The sequence below is a fragment of the Patiria miniata genome, unplaced genomic scaffold, assembly GCF_015706575.1.
Source record: "Patiria miniata isolate m_02_andy unplaced genomic scaffold, ASM1570657v1 HiC_scaffold_2, whole genome shotgun sequence".
In the NCBI taxonomy this organism is placed as follows: Eukaryota; Metazoa; Echinodermata; class Asteroidea; order Valvatida; family Asterinidae; genus Patiria; species Patiria miniata.
Genome location: NW_024037058.1, coordinates 13,337,844 through 13,358,268, shown reverse-complemented (window position 1 = coordinate 13,358,268; position 20,425 = coordinate 13,337,844). Strand labels below are relative to the sequence as shown.

At 40.2% G+C, this 20,425-nt stretch overlaps 3 protein-coding genes and 1 long non-coding RNA gene across 4 annotated transcripts; 3 read left to right on the top strand and 1 right to left on the bottom strand.

The window, feature by feature from the left end:
• Window positions 1-929, bottom strand: LOC119726579. Its single transcript, XR_005270838.1, has 2 exons — window positions 497-929; window positions 1-110 (listed from the first exon to the last, which is right to left on the bottom strand). It is a non-coding gene; the product is annotated as an uncharacterized LOC119726579 (long non-coding RNA).
• Window positions 930-7,599: 6,670 nt separating this feature from the next.
• Window positions 7,600-9,354, top strand: LOC119726575 (alpha-N-acetylgalactosamine-specific lectin-like). Its single transcript, XM_038198312.1, has one exon. The coding sequence runs from the start codon at window positions 8,050-8,052 to the stop codon at window positions 8,563-8,565; it is 516 nt and encodes a 171-aa protein (XP_038054240.1). The 5' UTR covers window positions 7,600-8,049; the 3' UTR covers window positions 8,566-9,354.
• A 3,432-nt stretch (window positions 9,355-12,786) lies between these two features.
• On the top strand, window positions 12,787-15,179 carry LOC119726696 (alpha-N-acetylgalactosamine-specific lectin-like). Its single transcript, XM_038198495.1, has one exon. It carries the CDS (start codon window positions 13,044-13,046, stop codon window positions 13,539-13,541), a length of 498 nt encoding a protein of 165 aa, XP_038054423.1. The 5' UTR covers window positions 12,787-13,043; the 3' UTR covers window positions 13,542-15,179.
• Window positions 15,180-18,134: 2,955 nt separating this feature from the next.
• Window positions 18,135-19,243, top strand: LOC119726574 (alpha-N-acetylgalactosamine-specific lectin-like). Its single transcript, XM_038198311.1, has one exon. The coding sequence runs from the start codon at window positions 18,578-18,580 to the stop codon at window positions 19,064-19,066; it is 489 nt and encodes a 162-aa protein (XP_038054239.1). The 5' UTR covers window positions 18,135-18,577; the 3' UTR covers window positions 19,067-19,243.
• The last annotated feature ends 1,182 nt before the right edge of the window (window positions 19,244-20,425 follow it).

The window sequence follows — 20,425 nt, the reverse complement described above, 5'->3', positions numbered from 1 at the left end:
GTTGTTGTGTACCTTTGTTATTGATCCTTGCGGTTTTATTCAACTTTGAACTCTGCAATGTGAATTGCATGCTAGAGACAGCAATCGCGAGGGATTTCAATAACTGAGTCCTGGGTTGGAAAGTCAGTAAAATGAATAAGATGATATTTCCCCAAATATAGTGCTGATGAATAAGGACTATTACAAGGAACGTGGGCTAAATGATGGGCAGGGGTGTTAGAATTTCCCTCAATCAACTCATTCAAAAACAATTTCCCAAATGTCGGCCACTCATTTTACTCCGTGTTTCTAGATCTGAGAACACTCACTATACGGTACATGAAACGTACTATGCATCATGTGCATGGAATCGTGGTTGGCAGAGCCGTGACGTCCAAGTTGCACATAAATGTCCAAAAAATAAGCATGTTACTTCTCTAATCTCCCCGATATTAATCCTCATACATCAGCATCCCATTTGGAGGAAACAACACTGAAATTCATTTCACTGACTTACCTGGAACAAAGAAATCACGTCATCAAAATCCCCAAATTGTTGAAGGTCTCACAAGCGGCGGCCATATTGTACATGAGTGATGACGCGTGCACAATATTGGGTAAACATTGTCACGTGCGTCAGTTTACCCCACACAGTGGTAACATTTTACTAATGTCATGGTAAATTCTACTCTTCAACGTGTGCAATGAAATAATTGTTACACAGCGGTGGGGTAAATCCAGTTTCTTTAACCCATCACTTGGGTAATAACACCATGATTTGAACTCTTTGCCTGTGCTGCAGGGACTTGTAGTCAATGTTGGGTACTATTTTACCCTTTTCATGTGTAACACATTTGACACAAGTAGGAGGTACAAGCGAAATTGTCATTTTGCTCAATATTGGGCAGAAATGACGCAATTTTTTTACACAACAGTTTTACACAACATAAATTTACACTTCTTTTTTAGAGTGTAAGGTTTGTAAACTGAATAAACCGAAGTTGAAGTAGGCCCCGGGCCCCAGGGACGAGTTTGAATCAGAATCCTACTTGCTGTAAACAAGGTTGACCTCTGTGACTTTGGATCCCTGCATCATATGGTAATTGCATTAAAGTTTCTGGATCTTATTGGTATGAACCCCGATCTTCCAACCGAATTCTCAATAACGGATCATGTTATTTTCCCTTTAATAATACGGATGTGAAGTGAGGCGAATCAGAGGAGGGGGTCAGAGAAACACATTTCGTCCCGGGATTACCATTGGTTTTAAAGACTATTTGTTAAACTTTATTTAAAAGGACTTGTGAACAGGATATGCTTCCTATAAAATTGCTCAGAAAAATTATAGTGATACTCTTAAAAAATTCATCACATATGAGGCAACAATACGCAACCACAGTGAAGAAAGCAGAGTGCACCATGCCGCGTATAATGTTGGCATTTTGGTGACTGCATGTATATAATAAGATGCAGTCGGTGCACCATTGGAGATCGGGAGCAAATCGGGAAACCTTAATATGGGATGTTCAATAGCGGAGTACTTCATGTTTCCAGATCACTTATCGACTGCAACTAGCCTCGGTAAGAACACACAGCAAACCTGACTTAAAGATCATCATCATGGCTTTCCCTAAGATTTCGTGCGTGATGTTCTTACTGGTCCTCGGTTTAGTATCCGCAAATACTGCTACCGTTTCTTCAGTCCTCCCAAGACCTGGCAATCGGCCGAGGAGCACTGCCGAGAGTTCTTCACCTGAAACGGCCAGGGGCACCTGGCGTCCATCCACAGCTCCGGGGAGAACGACTTAATGCTCATGTGGAGTACCTCTCTGGTACCAAATGAGGAGATTGTGGGAGCTCACATCTGGATTGGGCAGAGCGACCTGGCGAATGAAGGAAGCTTCACCTGGAGTGACGGGACGAGCTTTGACTACGACGCCGGGTGGCTTACTGGCCAACCGGACGACTCTGGAGGTGTCGAGGACTGCGGCTCTTTCTGGAGAGACACCGAGCGGGTTGGATGGAATGATGACCGTTGCCATTGGGCTCTCCCATACCTTTGCAAGATGCCCTCAAATTAGAACAGAGAGAAGTAAAGGGGTAAACCACCGCTATTCCCAGATGGTACAACAATGACTAACCTGTTATCCAATATCCTGTCACCAGGCGGAATCACTGACTTGCAAAGACAATTACGAACAATTCACTGGGTCTTATCAACAATTCACTGGGTCTTGTAGCCTGGCTTTGCGTGCCCTACGGAAACATGATATCCTAACAACAGTTACGTGACGATTTCGGTTTAATCGGAAATTGGTCTTGTTTACAAACGTTGCGAAACATCAACTTTAGCCGACGCACCCACATTGAAAACTGGATGAGTGACTGCATGATGTTCTCTGAATGATGAGCGCTTTCTAAGCATTCCTTCGAACCATTTCACTACATAATCACCGCATTTTTGAATGAAGGTAATTTCAGTAAGTTCGGTGCCTGATGATCATGTTTCATAAACACTTTAATTCTCGCATCGGTTCACACTGGATTTTTGTTCTACTATATTATTAACCTCACTGACTCTTTGGATCTGACACAAGTCACAAAAACGACTTAAATACTTTCGACAGCCTCAGATCGTGGCACTTCAAGTTCATTTCTTAATAATTTCCAGTTGATTTTATAGCTTTCATGTGAATTGGCTTTTAAAAACTGCATTGGTATGACTTTGCTCGACATAAAGACGGTTTGATAAGAAAAGCAAATATCTATAGACAGCACGTGTATATGTAGCTAGCTGGCCCTGCATACTGAACTTGTAGCTTTTAGATTACGCTTCAAGCAGTAGGTAATTAAGCCTGCATTAAAAAAGAAACAAGTTATTAAATATTTAATGTCTTTGATCTTCAACAAATCTTATATTGTCCTACATGGTAGATATAATGGCAAAGTCGCTTGGGAGACACCCCCCCCCCCCCCCGTAACGATTAACTGAAGTGTTCACACACAATTCACACACAAAAAGTTTAACTGAGTTAGAAACTTTAATATTGCTTGTTTTATTCCAACTTCCAAAACGTATGAACCAGCAGACTTTCTTGTATCAAAAAGGACACAAAAGAATGCCTTGCACAATATCCACGTATATTGTACCCTAAAGGTGTTTTTCCCCATATAATATCATGAGCTTTAATCGTTGCAATCAGTATTCTTGACAGTATCACCAGTTTCTGAAGGGGTTAATATTGTAATTAAACAGCAGAAAACAACCTAATATACAGTATGTCCCAAACAAGTGTCAGTCTGACTATTTTCGAAATAATTACAAAACTATGAAGTCAATTTTGAAATTTGTTTGGTTGTGCAGATACTCCTAAGCCTTGGCCTCAACCCTTGTGGGTTTCATTTAATTTCAGTCACGCATCACTACTCAATTGTCAATTGATCACAACAACATTTTTGGACACTGTCCTTGCATTATTCCATTTCAGTACTGTGTTAAGTAAGCTGTGTAAAATCCTTCATGTTGTAAAAAGGGCTGCAGTTGGGATTGGAATCATTTGCCTGGCTATCAGTCATCTTTGGCAAGACCTCAGTTTAATGCTCAAGGGCAAATGATTCCAATCCCAAACCACATCAGCCTTTTTCCCCTAACATGCAGGATTTTACACAACTTACATAAAACAGCATTGAAATTGATTATGAGGCATGTCCAAAAATGTTTTGTGATCAATTGACAATTGTGCAATGATGCGTTACTGAAATTAAATGGAACGCATAGGGTTTGAGGCCAAGGAGTAGGAATATCTGCACAACCAACAATTTTAAAACTTGACCTCGTGGTTTTATAGTTATTTTAAAAACAAACAGTCAGACGGACACTTTTTGGGGACATACTGTGGTTCATGAGGAATACATTTTGATTGAATCTAGATACCGATTTGATTTAAATGTTCCTGTTGCCAAGACACCTTAGCACTGAATTGGATTGTGAATTTAAAATCCCATAAAATCTGTGTATAATCTTTTTCATGTACTGAAAATATATTCATTATAGCACTTCATCTTTATTGTTTTGGTTGTATTGTGTTTCTCATTATGTATTACATTGACAATTATTATTACCTGCAAAACAAATTTATGTGGAAAATAGAAACAGAGCAAAAAAGAGACTGTGTTCAATATTAAATGCTGCTCGGTACCAAAAGTATAAATGGGATGTTTTCAAATTAGTTTAAGTACCTTTTTACGCGCATTCCCTATATTGCACTTAAACCTTTACAGAGCAACATATAACATGATGGAGCTACGAAAATGGGTAATATGCATTCATGTGAAATAAAAAGAAGTTACTAAGCACATATAAATAGATATGAAAGACATGCAACATATAGAAAAGCCTTTTTTGTATATCTATCAATACAGGAGTGAAGTGTGATCTAAAATGTACTAAACAGATACAATTCAAAATATCCTTCAAGTTTTATATATTCATTCATTCATTTGGGCAGAATAATTGAGAGTTTATTGAAAACTTTCATCCGACTTCAACTGAACACTTTAGCTACGTGGTAACTTCATTTTCCATGAGTGATAATATAGCCTACTTCAAGTTCAAGTTTCCTGGTCAATACTTTCGGCTAAATGGTGTCTTTTTCTTATAACCTCGGGGTAAATTAAGTGAAAACAATGCATAAAGCTAGGGTGCAGATTTTCAGGACGGTTAAAGTAGGGCTAGAGTTAAAAACTCTCCTATCACCAAGAATACGATAAAACACATTCGCTTGTTGCTTGTGGTAACAAATCGGAAATAAAAGAACTAGGTTTATATGTATATACCTCAAGGTTTGTAAACTGAAGAAACCGAAGTTGAAGTAGGCCCCGGGGACGAGTTTGAATCAGAATCCTACTTGCTGTAAACAAGGTTTGACTTCTGTGACTTTGGATCCCTGCATCACATGGCAATTGCATTCCTGTTTCTGGATCTTATTAGTATGAACCCGGATCTTCCAACCGAATTCTCAAGAACGGATCATGGTGGGTTTTTTTTAAAGCTCTGGCAACAGCGCTTCTATACAAGTCACTTAAAAACAAACAGTCAGACGGACACTTTTTGGGGACATACTGTGGTTCATGAGGAATACATTTTGATTGAATCTAGATACCGATTTGATTTAAATGTTCCTGTTGCCAAGACACCTTAGCACTGAATTGGATTGTGAATTTAAAATCCCATAAAATCTGTGTATAATCTTTTTCATGTACTGAAAATATATTCATTATAGCACTTCATCTTTATTGTTTTGGTTGTATTGTGTTTCTCATTATGTATTACATTGACAATTATTATTACCTGCAAAACAAATTTATGTGGAAAATAGAAACAGAGCAAAAAAGAGACTGTGTTCAATATTAAATGCTGCTCGGTACCAAAAGTATAAATGGGATGTTTTCAAATTAGTTTAAGTACCTTTTTACGCGCATTCCCTATATTGCACTTAAACCTTTAAAGAGCAACATATAACATGATGGAGCTACGAAAATGGGTAATATGCATTCATGTGAAATAAAAAGAAGTTACTAAGCAATACTGGTCAATACTTTCGGCTAAATGGTGTCTTTTTCTTATAACCTCGGGGTAAATTAAGTGAAAACAATGCATAAAGCTAGGGTGCAGATTTTCAGGACGGTTAAAGTAGGGCTAGAGTTAAAAACTCTCCTATCACCAAGAATACGATAAAACACATTCGCTTGTTGCTTGTGGTAACAAATCGGAAATAAAAGAACTAGGTTTATATGTATATACCTCAAGGTTTGTAAACTGAAGAAACCGAAGTTGAAGTAGGCCCCGGGGACGAGTTTGAATCAGAATCCTACTTGCTGTAAACAAGGTTTGACTTCTGTGACTTTGGATCCCTGCATCACATGGCAATTGCATTCCTGTTTCTGGATCTTATTAGTATGAACCCGGATCTTCCAACCGAATTCTCAAGAACGGATCATGGTGGGTTTTTTTGAAAGCTCTGGCAACAGCGCTTCTATACAAGTCACTCGGGTGTCGGTCGGTCGGTCGGTCGGTCGGTCGGTCAGTCGGTCGGTCGGTCGGTCGGTCGGTCGGCCCCCCACCCCAGACAAAAAAATCCAAAAACGAACCCCCTAACTCACCCATAAAACTGTAAGTACCAAACTGTAACTGTCCAAAAAAAAGCAAACAAAATACATTAAATACTTGTTAAAAATTAACAATTCGGGACATTGTTTATGATTTTTTTTAGAGGCAAGATAATGTGTGGTAATGTTAGGCCCCCCCCCCCCCAAAAAAGTCGGTCTCTGGTCAGACTGAAGTTCCGGAATTGATGCGGCGACGCGGGTTTTTTTTGGGGGGGGTGGTTTTTTTTTTTCAAGCTTGAATTGTACAGACGAGGTGGGTATTATTTCGCTTTTTTGTGTCCTCATTATACATTGGTGTCCTCCATAATATGCCTTGGTGCCCTTTATCATTTGCCTTGGTGCAATTTCCCCATTCCTTGGTGCTCCTTGGTACAAACATTTGAGGAGGTGCGGCAATAGAGGGCGCTGTTGTAGCTTCCGTGTTAATTTGAAGGGAAACAAAAGGTTGACGCGCATGATTAAATCGACGCGCGCGCTGACCAGAGACCGAGTATTTTTTTTTATGGCCTTACAGTCACGTGCAACTTCTTAAGTTTTAGCATGAAGTACATGATGGACAATTATGTATTGTACATAAGTTTGGAAAAGATTTAGTTTTACACCTCCCCCCCCCCCCCCCCCCCAAGAGTCAGCCCCTCAGGTTCGTCACAGGTAGTGGGGGACTGCCAATGGTACAGACACGGGCGTGTCAACATTGTTTTCCATGATGCATGGAGATTATCTGACAATTTTTCAAACGAAATCACGATCAAGAGATCCGGCTCGAAGGCCCAAATTATGTTCTGAACTTGGGTAGCTGGGTGGATTTTAATCTCATAAATGTGAACTTGATTCCATTAACTGTTACTTCTGGCCGATAAAGTTCAGCGTCAGTGATTTATTCTTTCTTTCCCTTTGTCCTTTTCTTCACATCTGTGTTTGTTTCTTTGTTTCTTTGTATCTTTATGCTGAAATATCACTGAGAATTACATCAGTAATCAGTAAATGAAAATAATAATAGAGAGCAATCATTCAATGAATTAATAATAGAGAGTTACAACAGTTATCACTCAATGAAATGATAATAGATCCGACAATGTGACAATTATAGGCGAATATAGATTCTAAATAAACTGTTCATCATATCAAATATTACCACAGGAATGGAATTAAACAATTATAGTTTAGGTAACACAATGTCAGGGTGATTAAATGTTGAAAAACAGCAATTTTCCTGCATCAAGATGGAGATTTGCATGTAACCTGGATAGAAGCATAATCGGGATCAATTGTAATAGCGCCCTCTGTTGTTGGACTAGCTAGTTTTTACAAGGGGTGAACTTTCAAGCTCTATTGTGCCTGGCAATAGTGCGTTCGAGAAGCTCACCCGGATGCGTATTTATTTTATTTTGGCAGCATACATCGTATTACAACCAATCACATCACGCACCCTAAAATGAATATTTATCACGCTGTGTGGACGGAAAACACGCAGGTTCTGGTATTGTTTTCCCTAGAATTAAACTTATCCCAAAGAACAAAAATATTCGATGAAACTGGACATAGGCATAGTAGGTGGTTCGGGCCACAGATCTTGCGATCCATAGTTCCACTATCCACTAGTCCACATTCCCAAGAATGACGTCAGAGCTAATTCGAACCGTACGTGGCAAACCCGAGCCGGCATCCGGGTGAGCTACTCGAACGCACCCAGTATAAATGTCGGGTGCATATCCGGGTTCACACGTCACTCTGTTGCCCGGAAAGCAATGAAATGCCAAATAGAGGACAAAACAAGAACGTTAAATTGAAAGCGAATAGCAAAAAACGATAAAGCGAATAGTAAAGAGGAACATTTACACATTCATTCACCGCGGCAAATTGGCCTGTGAACACAACAAAACTGACTTGAAGATCGTCATCATGGCTTTCCGTAAGATTTTGTGCGTGATGTTCTTGCTGGTCCTGGGTTTAGTATCCGCGGATGACTGTCCACCGTTCTGGACACGCTACGATAACTACTGCTACCGTTTCTTCGGTCCTCCCAAGACCTGGCAATCGGCCGAGGAGCACTGCGGAGAGTTCTTCACCCGTGACGGCCAGGGTCGCCTGGCGTCCGCCCACAGCTCAGGGGAAAACAACTTCCTGCTCCAGATGTGGAGTACCTCTCTGGTACCAAACGATGGCGTTGTGGGTGCTAGCGTCTGGATTGGGCTCAACGACCTGGCGAATGAAGGACGATTCACCTGGAGTGACGGGACGAGCTTAAATGACTACAACGCCGGTTGGCGTACTGGCCAACCGGACGACGGTGGACAAGCTGAGGACTGCGGCTGTTTCTGGAGGACCACCGAGCAGGTTGGATGGAATGATGAAGGTTGCGGTTCGGCCCTCCCATACATTTGCAAGATGCCCTCATATTATAACAGAGAGCAGTAACGGGTTAAACGACCGCTATACATGACAGATGGTGAAACATTAACGTGTTAATTGTAAAGGCAATACCATAACCTTTATCAGAAATGCCAATCGACACGCACCGAATCTTAGTTTGTGAAATATTCACTGGGTCTTTTAGCCTGATTTAGTGTGTGCCCTACTGAAACATGTAATCCCAACGACTTCTGTTTAATTAAATTGGCCTTGTTAAATACAAGCTTTGCAAAACACTTTACCTGACACACCTACATCGAAAACTGGATGATGATAAATGCCTTCTCGACTGGACATCAGGTGAATGTCTCAAGGATTCACTCGAACCACTGGAAGTCACAGCATTTTTGAACAGAGGTTTACACTATATCAACCTCCATGACTAATCGGATCTGATACAGTGACAAAAACGATTTTAAACGAAAACTTTCGAGAGCCTCAGATCAGTGACACTGCAAGTTCATTTCGTAATAATTTCCAATTGCTTTTATAGCTTTCATGTGAATTGGCTTTTAAAAATTGCATTGGTATGACTTTGCTCGATTTAAAGACGATTTGATAAGAAAAGCAAATATCTTTAAACAGCGCATGTAGGCATATAGCTGGCCCTGCATATTGAACTAGCTTTTGAAGTACGCTTGCCGCAGTAGGTAATGCAAGTATTGCACGATATAGTGACAGTCAAACTCTGTATACAAGCCTGCATTAAAATATGGAACAAGTTATGAAATATGTAAGGCAAAATAATAAAAAAAAAAACATGTTTAGCGTCCTGCCTCTTTGACAAAAAGGAAGGAGGAGGCCCTTCTTTTTTTTTTTTTTTTTTCAAAATGGCCGCCAGACACATTTTTCAAGACAACGCGGCCGGGCTATTTTTCAAGTTGGTTACCAGCTTTTTTCAAAATGGCCGCCACTTGGACTCATTGACTATTTCCACAGCTTTATACACGGTATAAAAGTCTAAAAATATGATTTCTTTCGTCAGAGATCGTTAAAATTTATCAATTTTTGTCTTTAAAAAAAAAAAAAAAAAAAAAGGAGGCGGCCTCTAAAAAGGAAGCGGGCGGGGACGCTCAACATGTTTTTTTTTTACTTCGCCTAATGTCTTCAATTTGCAACAAATCTTATACATACATGTACATGTAGTTATTGGTTCTACTCGGTTGATGTACTGGCAAAGTCGCTTGGGAGAGCCCCTTGCAACGATTAACCCCAGTGTTCACAGTTCACACAAGAAAAGTTTAATTAAGTAGGACACTTTAATATTGCGTGAGTTTTATTCCAACTTCCAAAACGTCTGAACCAGCAGACTTGCTTGTATCAAAAAGTACACAAAAGAATGCCTTGCACAACTTATATTTTACAATAATCATTGTACAGTAACCTGATGGGAATTTTAATCATTGTAATCACTATTCTTGGCAGTATCACCAGTTCCTGAAGGTGTGAATATGTAAGTCATTAAAATGGAAATTCAAGGTAGAACATGCCTTCAAAGTTTCTAGAAAACAGCCTAATAGTGCATGAGGAATACATTTCGATTTGATCTGGATACAAATGTGATTTAAACGCTTCTACTGCCAAGACAAATTTTATACTCATTTCGACTGAGATTTATAATCTAATATAATCTGTGAAGACTTGCACTGAAAATGTATTAATTAAAGCAAATCACTTCATATAGCCCTTTATCTCTGTGTCACTTTACAATCATTACCTAATTTAATATGCAAATGAAAAACAAACCAGCAAAATTTCAGTACAATTAAAAATGCTAATCTGTATTAACAATAGAAAAGGAATATTTCATTTTCAAATAATTACTTTTTGTGGATTCACTTTTTTCGCTTAAACCTTTTTTTAACCGAAGTATATAACATCATGGAGTTACAGAAATGGGTAATATACATTCATGTGAAATAAAAAGACGTTTTCACTAGAATAATGCATAACTCTGATATGAAAGACATACAATATATCAAAACAAGGCACATGTGACACTTCTAAAGTGGATTTGTGTATATTATCTATAAGTAGGTGACTGACGTCTGATCTAAAATATACAGATACGAATCATAATAACCTTCAAGTTTTTATACATGTATCTTCATTCACTCATCTTGGGCAGAATAATTGAGACTTTATTGAAACATTATCCGATTTCAACTGAACACTTTAGCTGCGTGGTAACTTCAGTCGCCATATAACACACAAACGATCAGGTTTCCTGATCAAAAGCCTCGTATTTTTTTTCTCCTAAAGACGACCACCCTTCACAATCAAAGGAGTTATAAAACATGTATAGGCCTATACCAGCTGTAGCGTTCGCTACCAACAAGATCAATAAAATCCAGTCGTGAGTATTTTGGCAGTGCTACCCGGACAATTCTGATCATATACCTCATGCACATGAATGCATTCGCTTGAAAAGCAGTATGCTTGTAATTTCCCAGGTAGCACTGCCAAAGTCCGGCCCACGACAGGATTTGATTGATCTTTTGTTGAATGCGACTGCTACAGCCGTATAGGTCCTTAATGTCTTATAGCTCTTCTGACTTCTGACTGTAAAGTAATTATAATGCGCTCAGTGTGCACAATCAAACCTCCTTTGTTGGCCTATAGAGATTATAAGCAAGCAATTCACATAAGCCCAACACCGCTCACAAAAGCCGAAAAGTTCGACTTTGGTTAGGGAACGGGTCTTACTGGGATGAAAACAACAAACTCATCCTGACCATAATGCCTGGGTAAAACAAGTAAAACTAGAAATGTATTTGTCTAGTGATCGGAACTTAAGGAACTAAAGGTCCCACCTAAGGTTTGTAAACTTGAATAAACCGAAGTTGAAGTAGGCCCCGGGCCCCGGGGACGAGTTTGAATCAGAATTCTACTTGCTGTAAACAAGGTTGACTTCTGTGACATTTTGATCCCTGCATCACATGGCAATTGCATCAAAGTTTCTGGATTTTATTTGTATGAACCCGGATCTTCCAACCGAATTCTCAAGAACGGATCATATCCCCCCCCCCCTCCTCTGATAATACGGATGTGAAGTGAGGCGAATCAGAGGAGGGGTCAAAGAAAAACATTCGTCCCGGGATCACCATTGGTTTTAAAAGACTTTTTTTGACTTTATTTAAAAGGACTTGTGAACACGATATATGCTTCCTATAAAATCGCTCAGAAAGAAATATAGTTATACTCTTAAAGAATTCGTCACAAATATTAGGCAATGTGACGCACAATAAGCAACCACAGAGAAGAAAGCAGAGTGAACCATGCCGCGAATACTGCAATTAGGTGACTACATGTACATGTATATGATAGCATGCAGTCGGTGCACCATGGGAGAGGGTCGGTTACCATATTAAACATCAAGGACTGGCCAGTCTGCACTTTGACTTGCGTTGTTGTGTGAAGAGCGTCAGATGGGCCCTAATTTAATATGCAACTGATGTTAAAACGCGCACAAGACATAAGTCACGAGCACATTAAGGCTATTTCGTTAGTCCCTGAATATTTCTCCCTCTCCCCCCCCCCCCCCCACCCCCTTCACTTATAACTGACTGTACCGTGCAACTTCTTAACCCTGCGCAGCGTTTACAAAAAAAACTTTACAACAACTCGTCAACTGCTGCCAGAGGGCAGCAGCTACTTTCCCGCACTACGCAAGACCCTATTCATAGCAATACAACAAAAAGCTACGTGCCAGACAGTGTCCAGACAGTTACCAGACAGTGCGCTGGAAAGATAATTGGCTGGCGGCTGTGGTATGCAGTTGTATGCAGTTATGAAGGGAGATGGCTGTGTCAAGTTACATGTCTTTCTTGATGTTTCAATGAGACTTGGCAGGAGGCCTGGTCGAAAGTTTGTTGACATGGCCTGGGCGAAGCCCTGGCTGCAAAGTTCATTGAACCAGCTTATTTGGCAAGGGTCGAATGAGGATTAGATGGAAGGTGACCGTCATTGGCCCTCAATTATTTTTTTTTAATTCGGTTACCTGGGGCCCAAAGGGCAACAGGTCACTCTGCGCAAGGTTAAGCTTTAGCATGAAGTACATGTTGGGCAATGTATTATACATAAGTTTGGACAGAATTTAGTTTTACATCTTTTGCCCCAGACTCTGACCCCGAGTCACGTTTCACGTCGCTTGGGTTTGTCCCCTTTGCCGTATTTTTTTTGTTTGACAGCTGTTACTTTGCAGTGATCATTGTGATAATGTTGAACCTTTTTGGGAATCGTCCAAAATCCATTACCGAACTTCGACAGAACCACGTACATGTTGTTCTGTGGAATAGGCCCTACACAGTGTAACGTGATCCAAAGTTCAATGGGGTAGAAACCTACTTAAAACTCATGCAGCAAATTGGGAAACCTTAATATGGGATGTTGAATAGCGGAGTACTTCATGTTTCCAGATCATTCATCGACTGCAACTAGCCTCGGTAAGAACACACAGCAAACCTGACTTGAAGATCGTCATCATGGCTTTCCGTAAGATTTCGTGCGTGATGTTCTTTGCGGTCCTCGGTTTAGTATCCGCGGATGACTGTCCACCGCTCTGGACACGCTACGGTAACTACTGCTACCGTTTCTTCGGTCCTCCCAAGACCTGGCAATCGGCAGAAGAGCACTGCCAAGAGTTCTTCACCCGAAACGGCCAGGGGCACCTGGCGTCCATCCACAGTTCCGGGGAGAACTACTTAATGCTCCAGATGTGGAGTACCTCTCTGGTACCAAATGAGGAGATTGTGGGAGCTCACGTCTGGATTGGGCACAGTGACCTGGCGAATGAAGGAAGCTTCACCTGGAGTGACGGGACGAGCTTTGACTACGACGCCGGGTGGCGTACTGGCCAACCAGACGACTCTGGAGGTGTCGAGGACTGCGGCTCTATCTGGAGAGACGCCGAGTGGGTTGGATGGAATGATGACCGTTGCCTTTGGGCTCTCCCATACATTTGCAAGATGCCCTCAAATTAGAACAGAGAGAAGTAAAGGGGTAAACCACCGCTATTCCCAGATGGTACAACAATGACTAACCTGTTATCCAATATCCTGTCACCAGGCGGAATCACTGACTTGCAAAGACAATTACGAACAATTCACTGGGTCTTATCAACAATTCACTGGGTCTTGTAGCCTGGCTTTGCGTGCCCTACGGAAACATGATATCCTAACAACAGTTACGTGACGATTTCGGTTTAATCGGAAATTGGTCTTGTTTACAAACGTTGCGAAACATCAACTTTAGCCGACGCACCCACATTGAAAACTGGATGAGTGACTGCATGATGTTCTCTGAATGATGAGCGCTTTCTAAGCATTCCTTCGAACCATTTCACTACATAATCACCGCATTTTTGAATGAAGGTAATTTCAGTAAGTTCGGTGCCTGATGATCATGTTTCATAAACACTTTAATTCTCGCATCGGTTCACACTGGATTTTTGTTCTACTATATTATTAACCTCACTGACTCTTTGGATCTGACACAAGTCACAAAAACGACTTAAATACTTTCGACAGCCTCAGATCAGTGGCACTTCAAGTTCATTTCTTAATAATTTCAAGTTGATTTTATAGCTTTCATGTGAATTGGCTTTTAAAAACTGCATTGGTATGACTTTGCTCGACATAAAGACGGTTTGATAAGAAAAGCAAATATCTATAGACAGCACGTGTATATGTAGCTAGCTGGCCCTGCATACTGAACTTGTAGCTTTTAGATTACGCTTCAAGCAGTAGGTAATTAAGCCTGCATTAAAAAAGAAACAAGTTATTAAATATTTAATGTCTTTGATCTTCAACAAATCTTATATTGTCCTACATGGTAGATATAATGGCAAAGTCGCTTGGGAGACACCCCCCCCCCCCCCGTAACGATTAACTGAAGTGTTCACACACAATTCACACACAAAAAGTTTAACTGAGTTAGAAACTTTAATATTGCTTGTTTTATTCCAACTTCCAAAACGTATGAACCAGCAGACTTTCTTGTATCAAAAAGTACACAAAAGAATGCCTTGCACAATATCCACGTATATTGTACCCTAAAGGTGTTTTTCCCCATATAATATCATGAACTTTAATCGTTGCAATCAGTATTCTTGACAGTATCACCAGTTTCTGAAGGGGTTAATATTGTAATTAAACAGCAGAAAACAACCTAATATACAGTATGTCCCAAACAAGTGTCAGTCTGACTATTTTCGAAATAATTACAAAACTATGAAGTCAATTTTGAAATTTGTTTGGTTGTGCAGATACTCCTAAGCCTTGGCCTCAACCCTTGTGGGTTTCATTTAATTTCAGTCACGCATCACTACTCAATTGTCAATTGATCACAACAACATTTTTGGACACTGTCCTTGCATTATTCCATTTCAGTACTGTGTTAAGTAAGCTGTGTAAAATCCTTCATGTTGTAAAAAGGGCTGCAGTTGGGATTGGAATCATTTGCCTGGCTATCAGTCATCTTTGGCAAGACCTCAGTTTAATGCTCAAGGGCAAATGATTCCAATCCCAAACCACATCAGCCTTTTTCCCCTAACATGCAGGATTTTACACAACTTACATAAAACAGCATTGAAATTGATTATGAGGCATGTCCAAAAATGTTTTGTGATCAATTGACAATTGTGCAATGATGCGTTACTGAAATTAAATGGAACGTATAGGGTTTGAGGCCAAGGAGTAGGAATATCTGCACAACCAACAATTTTAAAACTTGACCTCGTGGTTTTATAGTTATTTTAAAAACAAACAGTCAGACGGACACTTTTTGGGGACATACTGTGGTTCATGAGGAATACATTTTGATTGAATCTAGATACCGATTTGATTTAAATGTTCCTGTTGCCAAGACACCTTAGCACTGAATTGGATTGTGAATTTAAAATCCCATAAAATCTGTGTATAATCTTTTTCATGTACTGAAAATATATTCATTATAGCACTTCATCTTTATTGTTTTGGTTGTATTGTGTTTCTCATTATGTATTACATTGACAATTATTATTACCTGCAAAACAAATTTATGTGGAAAATAGAAACAGAGCAAAAAAGAGACTGTGTTCAATATTAAATGCTGCTCGGTACCAAAAGTATAAATGGGATGTTTTCAAATTAGTTTAAGTACCTTTTTACGCGCATTCCCTATATTGCACTTAAACCTTTAAAGAGCAACATATAACATGATGGAGCTACGAAAATGGGTAATATGCATTCATGTGAAATAAAAAGAAGTTACTAAGCACATATAAATAGATATGAAAGACATGCAACATATAGAAAAGCCTTTTTTGTATATCTATCAATACAGGAGTGAAGTGTGATCTAAAATGTACTAAACAGATACAATTCAAAATATCCTTCAAGTTTTATATATTCATTCATTCATTTGGGCAGAATAATTGAGAGTTTATTGAAAACTTTCATCCGACTTCAACTGAACACTTTAGCTACGTGGTAACTTCATTTTCCATGAGTGATAATATAGCCTACTTCAAGTTCAAGTTTCCTGGTCAATACTTTCGGCTAAATGGTGTCTTTTTCTTATAACCTCGGGGTAAATTAAGTGAAAACAATGCATAAAGCTAGGGTGCAGATTTTCAGGACGGTTAAAGTAGGGCTAGAGTTAAAAACTCTCCTATCACCAAGAATACGATAAAACACATTCGCTTGTTGCTTGTGGTAACAAATCGGAAATAAAAGAACTAGGTTTATATGTATATACCTCAAGGTTTGTAAACTGAAGAAACCGAAGTTGAAGTAGGCCCCGGGGACGAGTTTGAATCAGAATCTTACTTGCTGTAAACAAGGTTTGACTTCTGTGACTTTGGATCCCTGCATCACATGGCAATTGCATTCCTGTTTCTGGATCTTATTAGTATGAACCCGGATCTTCCAACCGAATTCTCAAGAACGGATCATGGTGAGTTTTTTTGAAAGCTCTGGCAACAGCGCTTCTATACAAGTCACTCGGGTGTCGGTCGGTCGGTCGGTCGGTCGGTCGGTCGGTCGGTCAGTCGGTCGGTCGGTCGGTCGGTCGGTCGGCCCCCCACCCCAGACAAAAAAATCCAAAAACGAACCCCCTAACTCACCCATAAAACTGTAAGTACCAAACTGTAACTGTCCGAAAAAAAGCAAACAAAATACATTAAATACTTGTTAAAAATTAACAATTCGTGACATTGTTTATGATTTTTTTTTAGAGGCAAGATAATGTGTGGTAATGTTAGGCCCCCCCCCCAAAAAAAAGTCGGTCTCTGGTCAGACTGAAGTTCCGGAATTGATGCGGCGACGCGGGTTTTTTTGGGGGGGGGTGGTTTTTTTTTTTTCAAGCTTGAATTGTACAGACAAGGTGGGTATTATTTCGCTTTTTTGTGTCCTCATTATACCTGTACATTGGTGTCCTCCATAATATGCCTTGGTGCCCTTTATCATTTGCCTTGGTGCAATTTCCCCATTCCTTGGTGCTCCTTGGTACAAACATTTGAGGAGGTGCGGCAATAGAGGGCGCTGTTGTAGCTTCCGTGTTAATTTGAAGGGAAACAAAAGGTTGACGCGCATGATTAAATCGACGCGCGCGCTGACCAGAGACCGAGTATTTTTTTTTATGGCCTTACAGTCACGTGCAACTTCTTAAGTTTTAGCATGAAGTACATGATGGACAATTATGTATTGTACATAAGTTTGGAAAAGATTTAGTTTTACACCTCCCCCCCCCCCCCCCCCCAAGAGTCAGCCCCTCAGGTTCGTCACAGGTAGTGGGGGACTGCCAATGGTACAGACACGGGCGTGTCAACATTGTTTTCCATGATGCATGGAGATTATCTGACAATTTTTCAAACGAAATCACGATCAAGAGATCCGGCTCGAAGGCCCAAATTATGTTCTGAACTTGGGTAGCTGGGTGGATGTTAATCTAATAAATGTGAACTTGATTCCATTAACTGTTACTTCTGGCCGATAAAGTTCAGCGTCAGTGATTTATTCTTTCTTTCCCTTTGTCCTTTTCTTCACATCTGTATTTGTTTCTTTGTTTCTTTGTATCTTTATGCTGAAATATCACTGAGAATTACATCAGTAATCAGTAAATGAAAATAATAATAGAGAGCAATCATTCAATGAATTAATAATAGAGAGTTACAACAGTTATCACTCAATGAAATGATAATAGATCCGACAATGTGACAATTATAGGCGAATATAGATTCTAAATAAACTGTTCATCATATCAAATATTACCACAGGAATGGAATTAAACAATTATAGTTTAGGTAACACAATGTCAGGGTGATTAAATGTTGAAAAACAGCAATTTTCCTGCATCAAGATGGAGATTTGCATGTAACCTGGATAGAAGCATAATCGGGATCAATTGTAATAGCGCCCTCTGTTGTTGGACTAGCTAGTTTTTACAAGGGGTGAACTTTCAAGCTCTATTGTGCCTGGCAATAGTGCGTTCGAGAAGCTCACCCGGATGCGTATTTATTTTATTTTGGCAGCATACATCGTATTACAACCAATCACATCACGCACCCTAAAATGAATATTTATCACGCTGTGTGGACGGAAAACACGCAGGTTCTGGTATTGTTTTCCCTAGAATTAAACTTATCCCAAAGAACAAAAATATTCGATGAAACTGGACATAGGCATAGTAGGTGGTTCGGGCCACAGATCTTGCGATCCATAGTTCCACTATCCACTAGTCCACATTCCCAAGAATGACGTCAGAGCTAATTCGAACCGTACGTGGCAAACCCGAGCCGGCATCCGGGTGAGCTACTCGAACGCACCCAGTATAAATGTCGGGTGCATATCCGGGTTCACACGTCACTCTGTTGCCCGGAAAGCAATGAAATGCCAAATAGAGGACAAAACAAGAACGTTAAATTGAAAGCGAATAGCAAAAAACGATAAAGCGAATAGTAAAGAGGAACATTTACACATTCATTCACCGCGGCAAATTGGCCTGTGAACACAACAAAACTGACTTGAAGATCGTCATCATGGCTTTCCGTAAGATTTCGTGCGTGATGTTCTTTCTGGTCCTGGGTTTAGTATCCGCGGATGACTGTCCACCGTTCTGGACACGCTACGGTAACAACTGCTACCGTTTCTTCGGTCCTCCCAAGACCTGGCAATCGGCCGAGGAGCACTGCGGAGAGTTCTTCACCCGTGACGGCCAGGGGCACCTGGCGTCCGCCCGCAGCTCAGGGGAAAACAACTTCCTGCTCCAGATGTGGAGTACCTCTCTGGTATCAAACGATGGCGTTGTGGGTGCTAGCGTCTGGATTGGGCTCAACGACCTGGCGAATGAAGGACGATTCACCTGGAGTGACGGGGGGCACTTAAACTACAACGGCGGGTGGCGTACTGGCCAACCGGACGACGGTGGACAAGCTGAGGACTGCGGCTGTTTCTGGAGGACCACCGAGCAGGTTGGATGGAATGATGAAGGTTGCGGTTTGGCCCTCCCATACAGTTTTATAGAGTGAACACGGCAAATCCGACTTGAACATCACCATCATGGTTTTCTGGCAGATTACCAAAGTGAACTGGAAGTACATTGTAATTATTGTCTGCACTCAAAATTGGTCGACCTACTTGTTTGTCAGAAGTGTTTTCTTGTTTGTAGGCGTATAATTAGACAGTAATCGACTGCGCATCTTAAAGGTAGAGTCCATCATTTGTAATTTGTGCATTTTGTTCGTTTGAAGCAACAAAAGAGTTCAAAATCTAATGAAGGATACTGAGCAACTAACCTGATGAAGTTTCAGCTAAGCTTCAGCTGTACATTCCGAGAAAAATAGCATTCTAAGATTTCAATTTCAAATCAAAAGTTGCTGAATCATGTTTTGAATTGTTTTGAATTGCAACTATACGCGACGTCGCGCACTGATCCGACGAATTATAACAACCGCGCGCGCGTGTGCGTCGTTCGAATACTTGTGCGCGCTTCGCTGAATAACAAAACGAACTACTAATTTAAATTTTCCTACGGTGCTTCTTAAGAATCACCGTTGGAAATGCCTTCTTTCGTTGATTACTTCAAAATGACAGCTTCCCAGAAAGAATAATTTCACAGGGAGTTTAGTCTCCTTACTATCTTTCAACCAAGTTAGTTTTTCAACAATAATTACGCCAGTTACTTTTCGGATGGCTGCAAATGATGGACTCTACCTTTAATCTGTACTCGCGTATACCCAACTTTCCTCTCAAAACTGGGATATTTGGAACTTGCCAAATGTTCACTTCTTGTGAATGTTGGGAAAAAAACATTATCACATGTAGGTTAATTAAGTGGCCATTGTTAGATTGCATCAACAACTTTTCCCAACTGCTATTTAACAGCTGGAGAAATGATAACATTTAGTGGGAGGGGGGAGTTTCATTAAATTGGCCTTGGTTACAAACTTGGCGAAATTTAACGTAAAGTTTAGCGGACACACCCACATCGAAAACTGCATGAATGACTGCATGATGTTCTCCGAATGATGAACGCTCTCTAAGCATTCCTTCGATCCATAGATAGTCAACTAATTTTTAAATGAAGGTAATTTCAGTAATTTCGGTGCCTGACGATCATGTTTCATTTAAGATCTCGCATCGGTTGACACTGTTTTTTTGTTCTACTAATTATTAACCTCCCTAACTCTTCGGATCTGAAACAGTGACCCAAAACCGACTTAAAATACTTTGGGAGCTTCAGACCAGTGACACTGCAAGTTCATTTCGTAATAATTTCCAAATGGCTTTTATAGCTTTCATGTGTGAATTGGCTCGTTTAAAAACCTGCATTGTGTGACTTTGCTCGATTTAAAGACGGTTTGATAAGAAAAACAAAAGCGCATGTA

Excerpts from the sequence above, each read along its gene's own strand:
- LOC119726575 (XM_038198312.1), top strand. The coding sequence starts at position 8,050 with ATGGCTTTCCGTAAGATTTTGTGCGTGATGTTCTTGCTGGTCCTGGGT.
- LOC119726696 (XM_038198495.1), top strand. The coding sequence starts at position 13,044 with ATGGCTTTCCGTAAGATTTCGTGCGTGATGTTCTTTGCGGTCCTCGGT.
- LOC119726574 (XM_038198311.1), top strand. The coding sequence starts at position 18,578 with ATGGCTTTCCGTAAGATTTCGTGCGTGATGTTCTTTCTGGTCCTGGGT.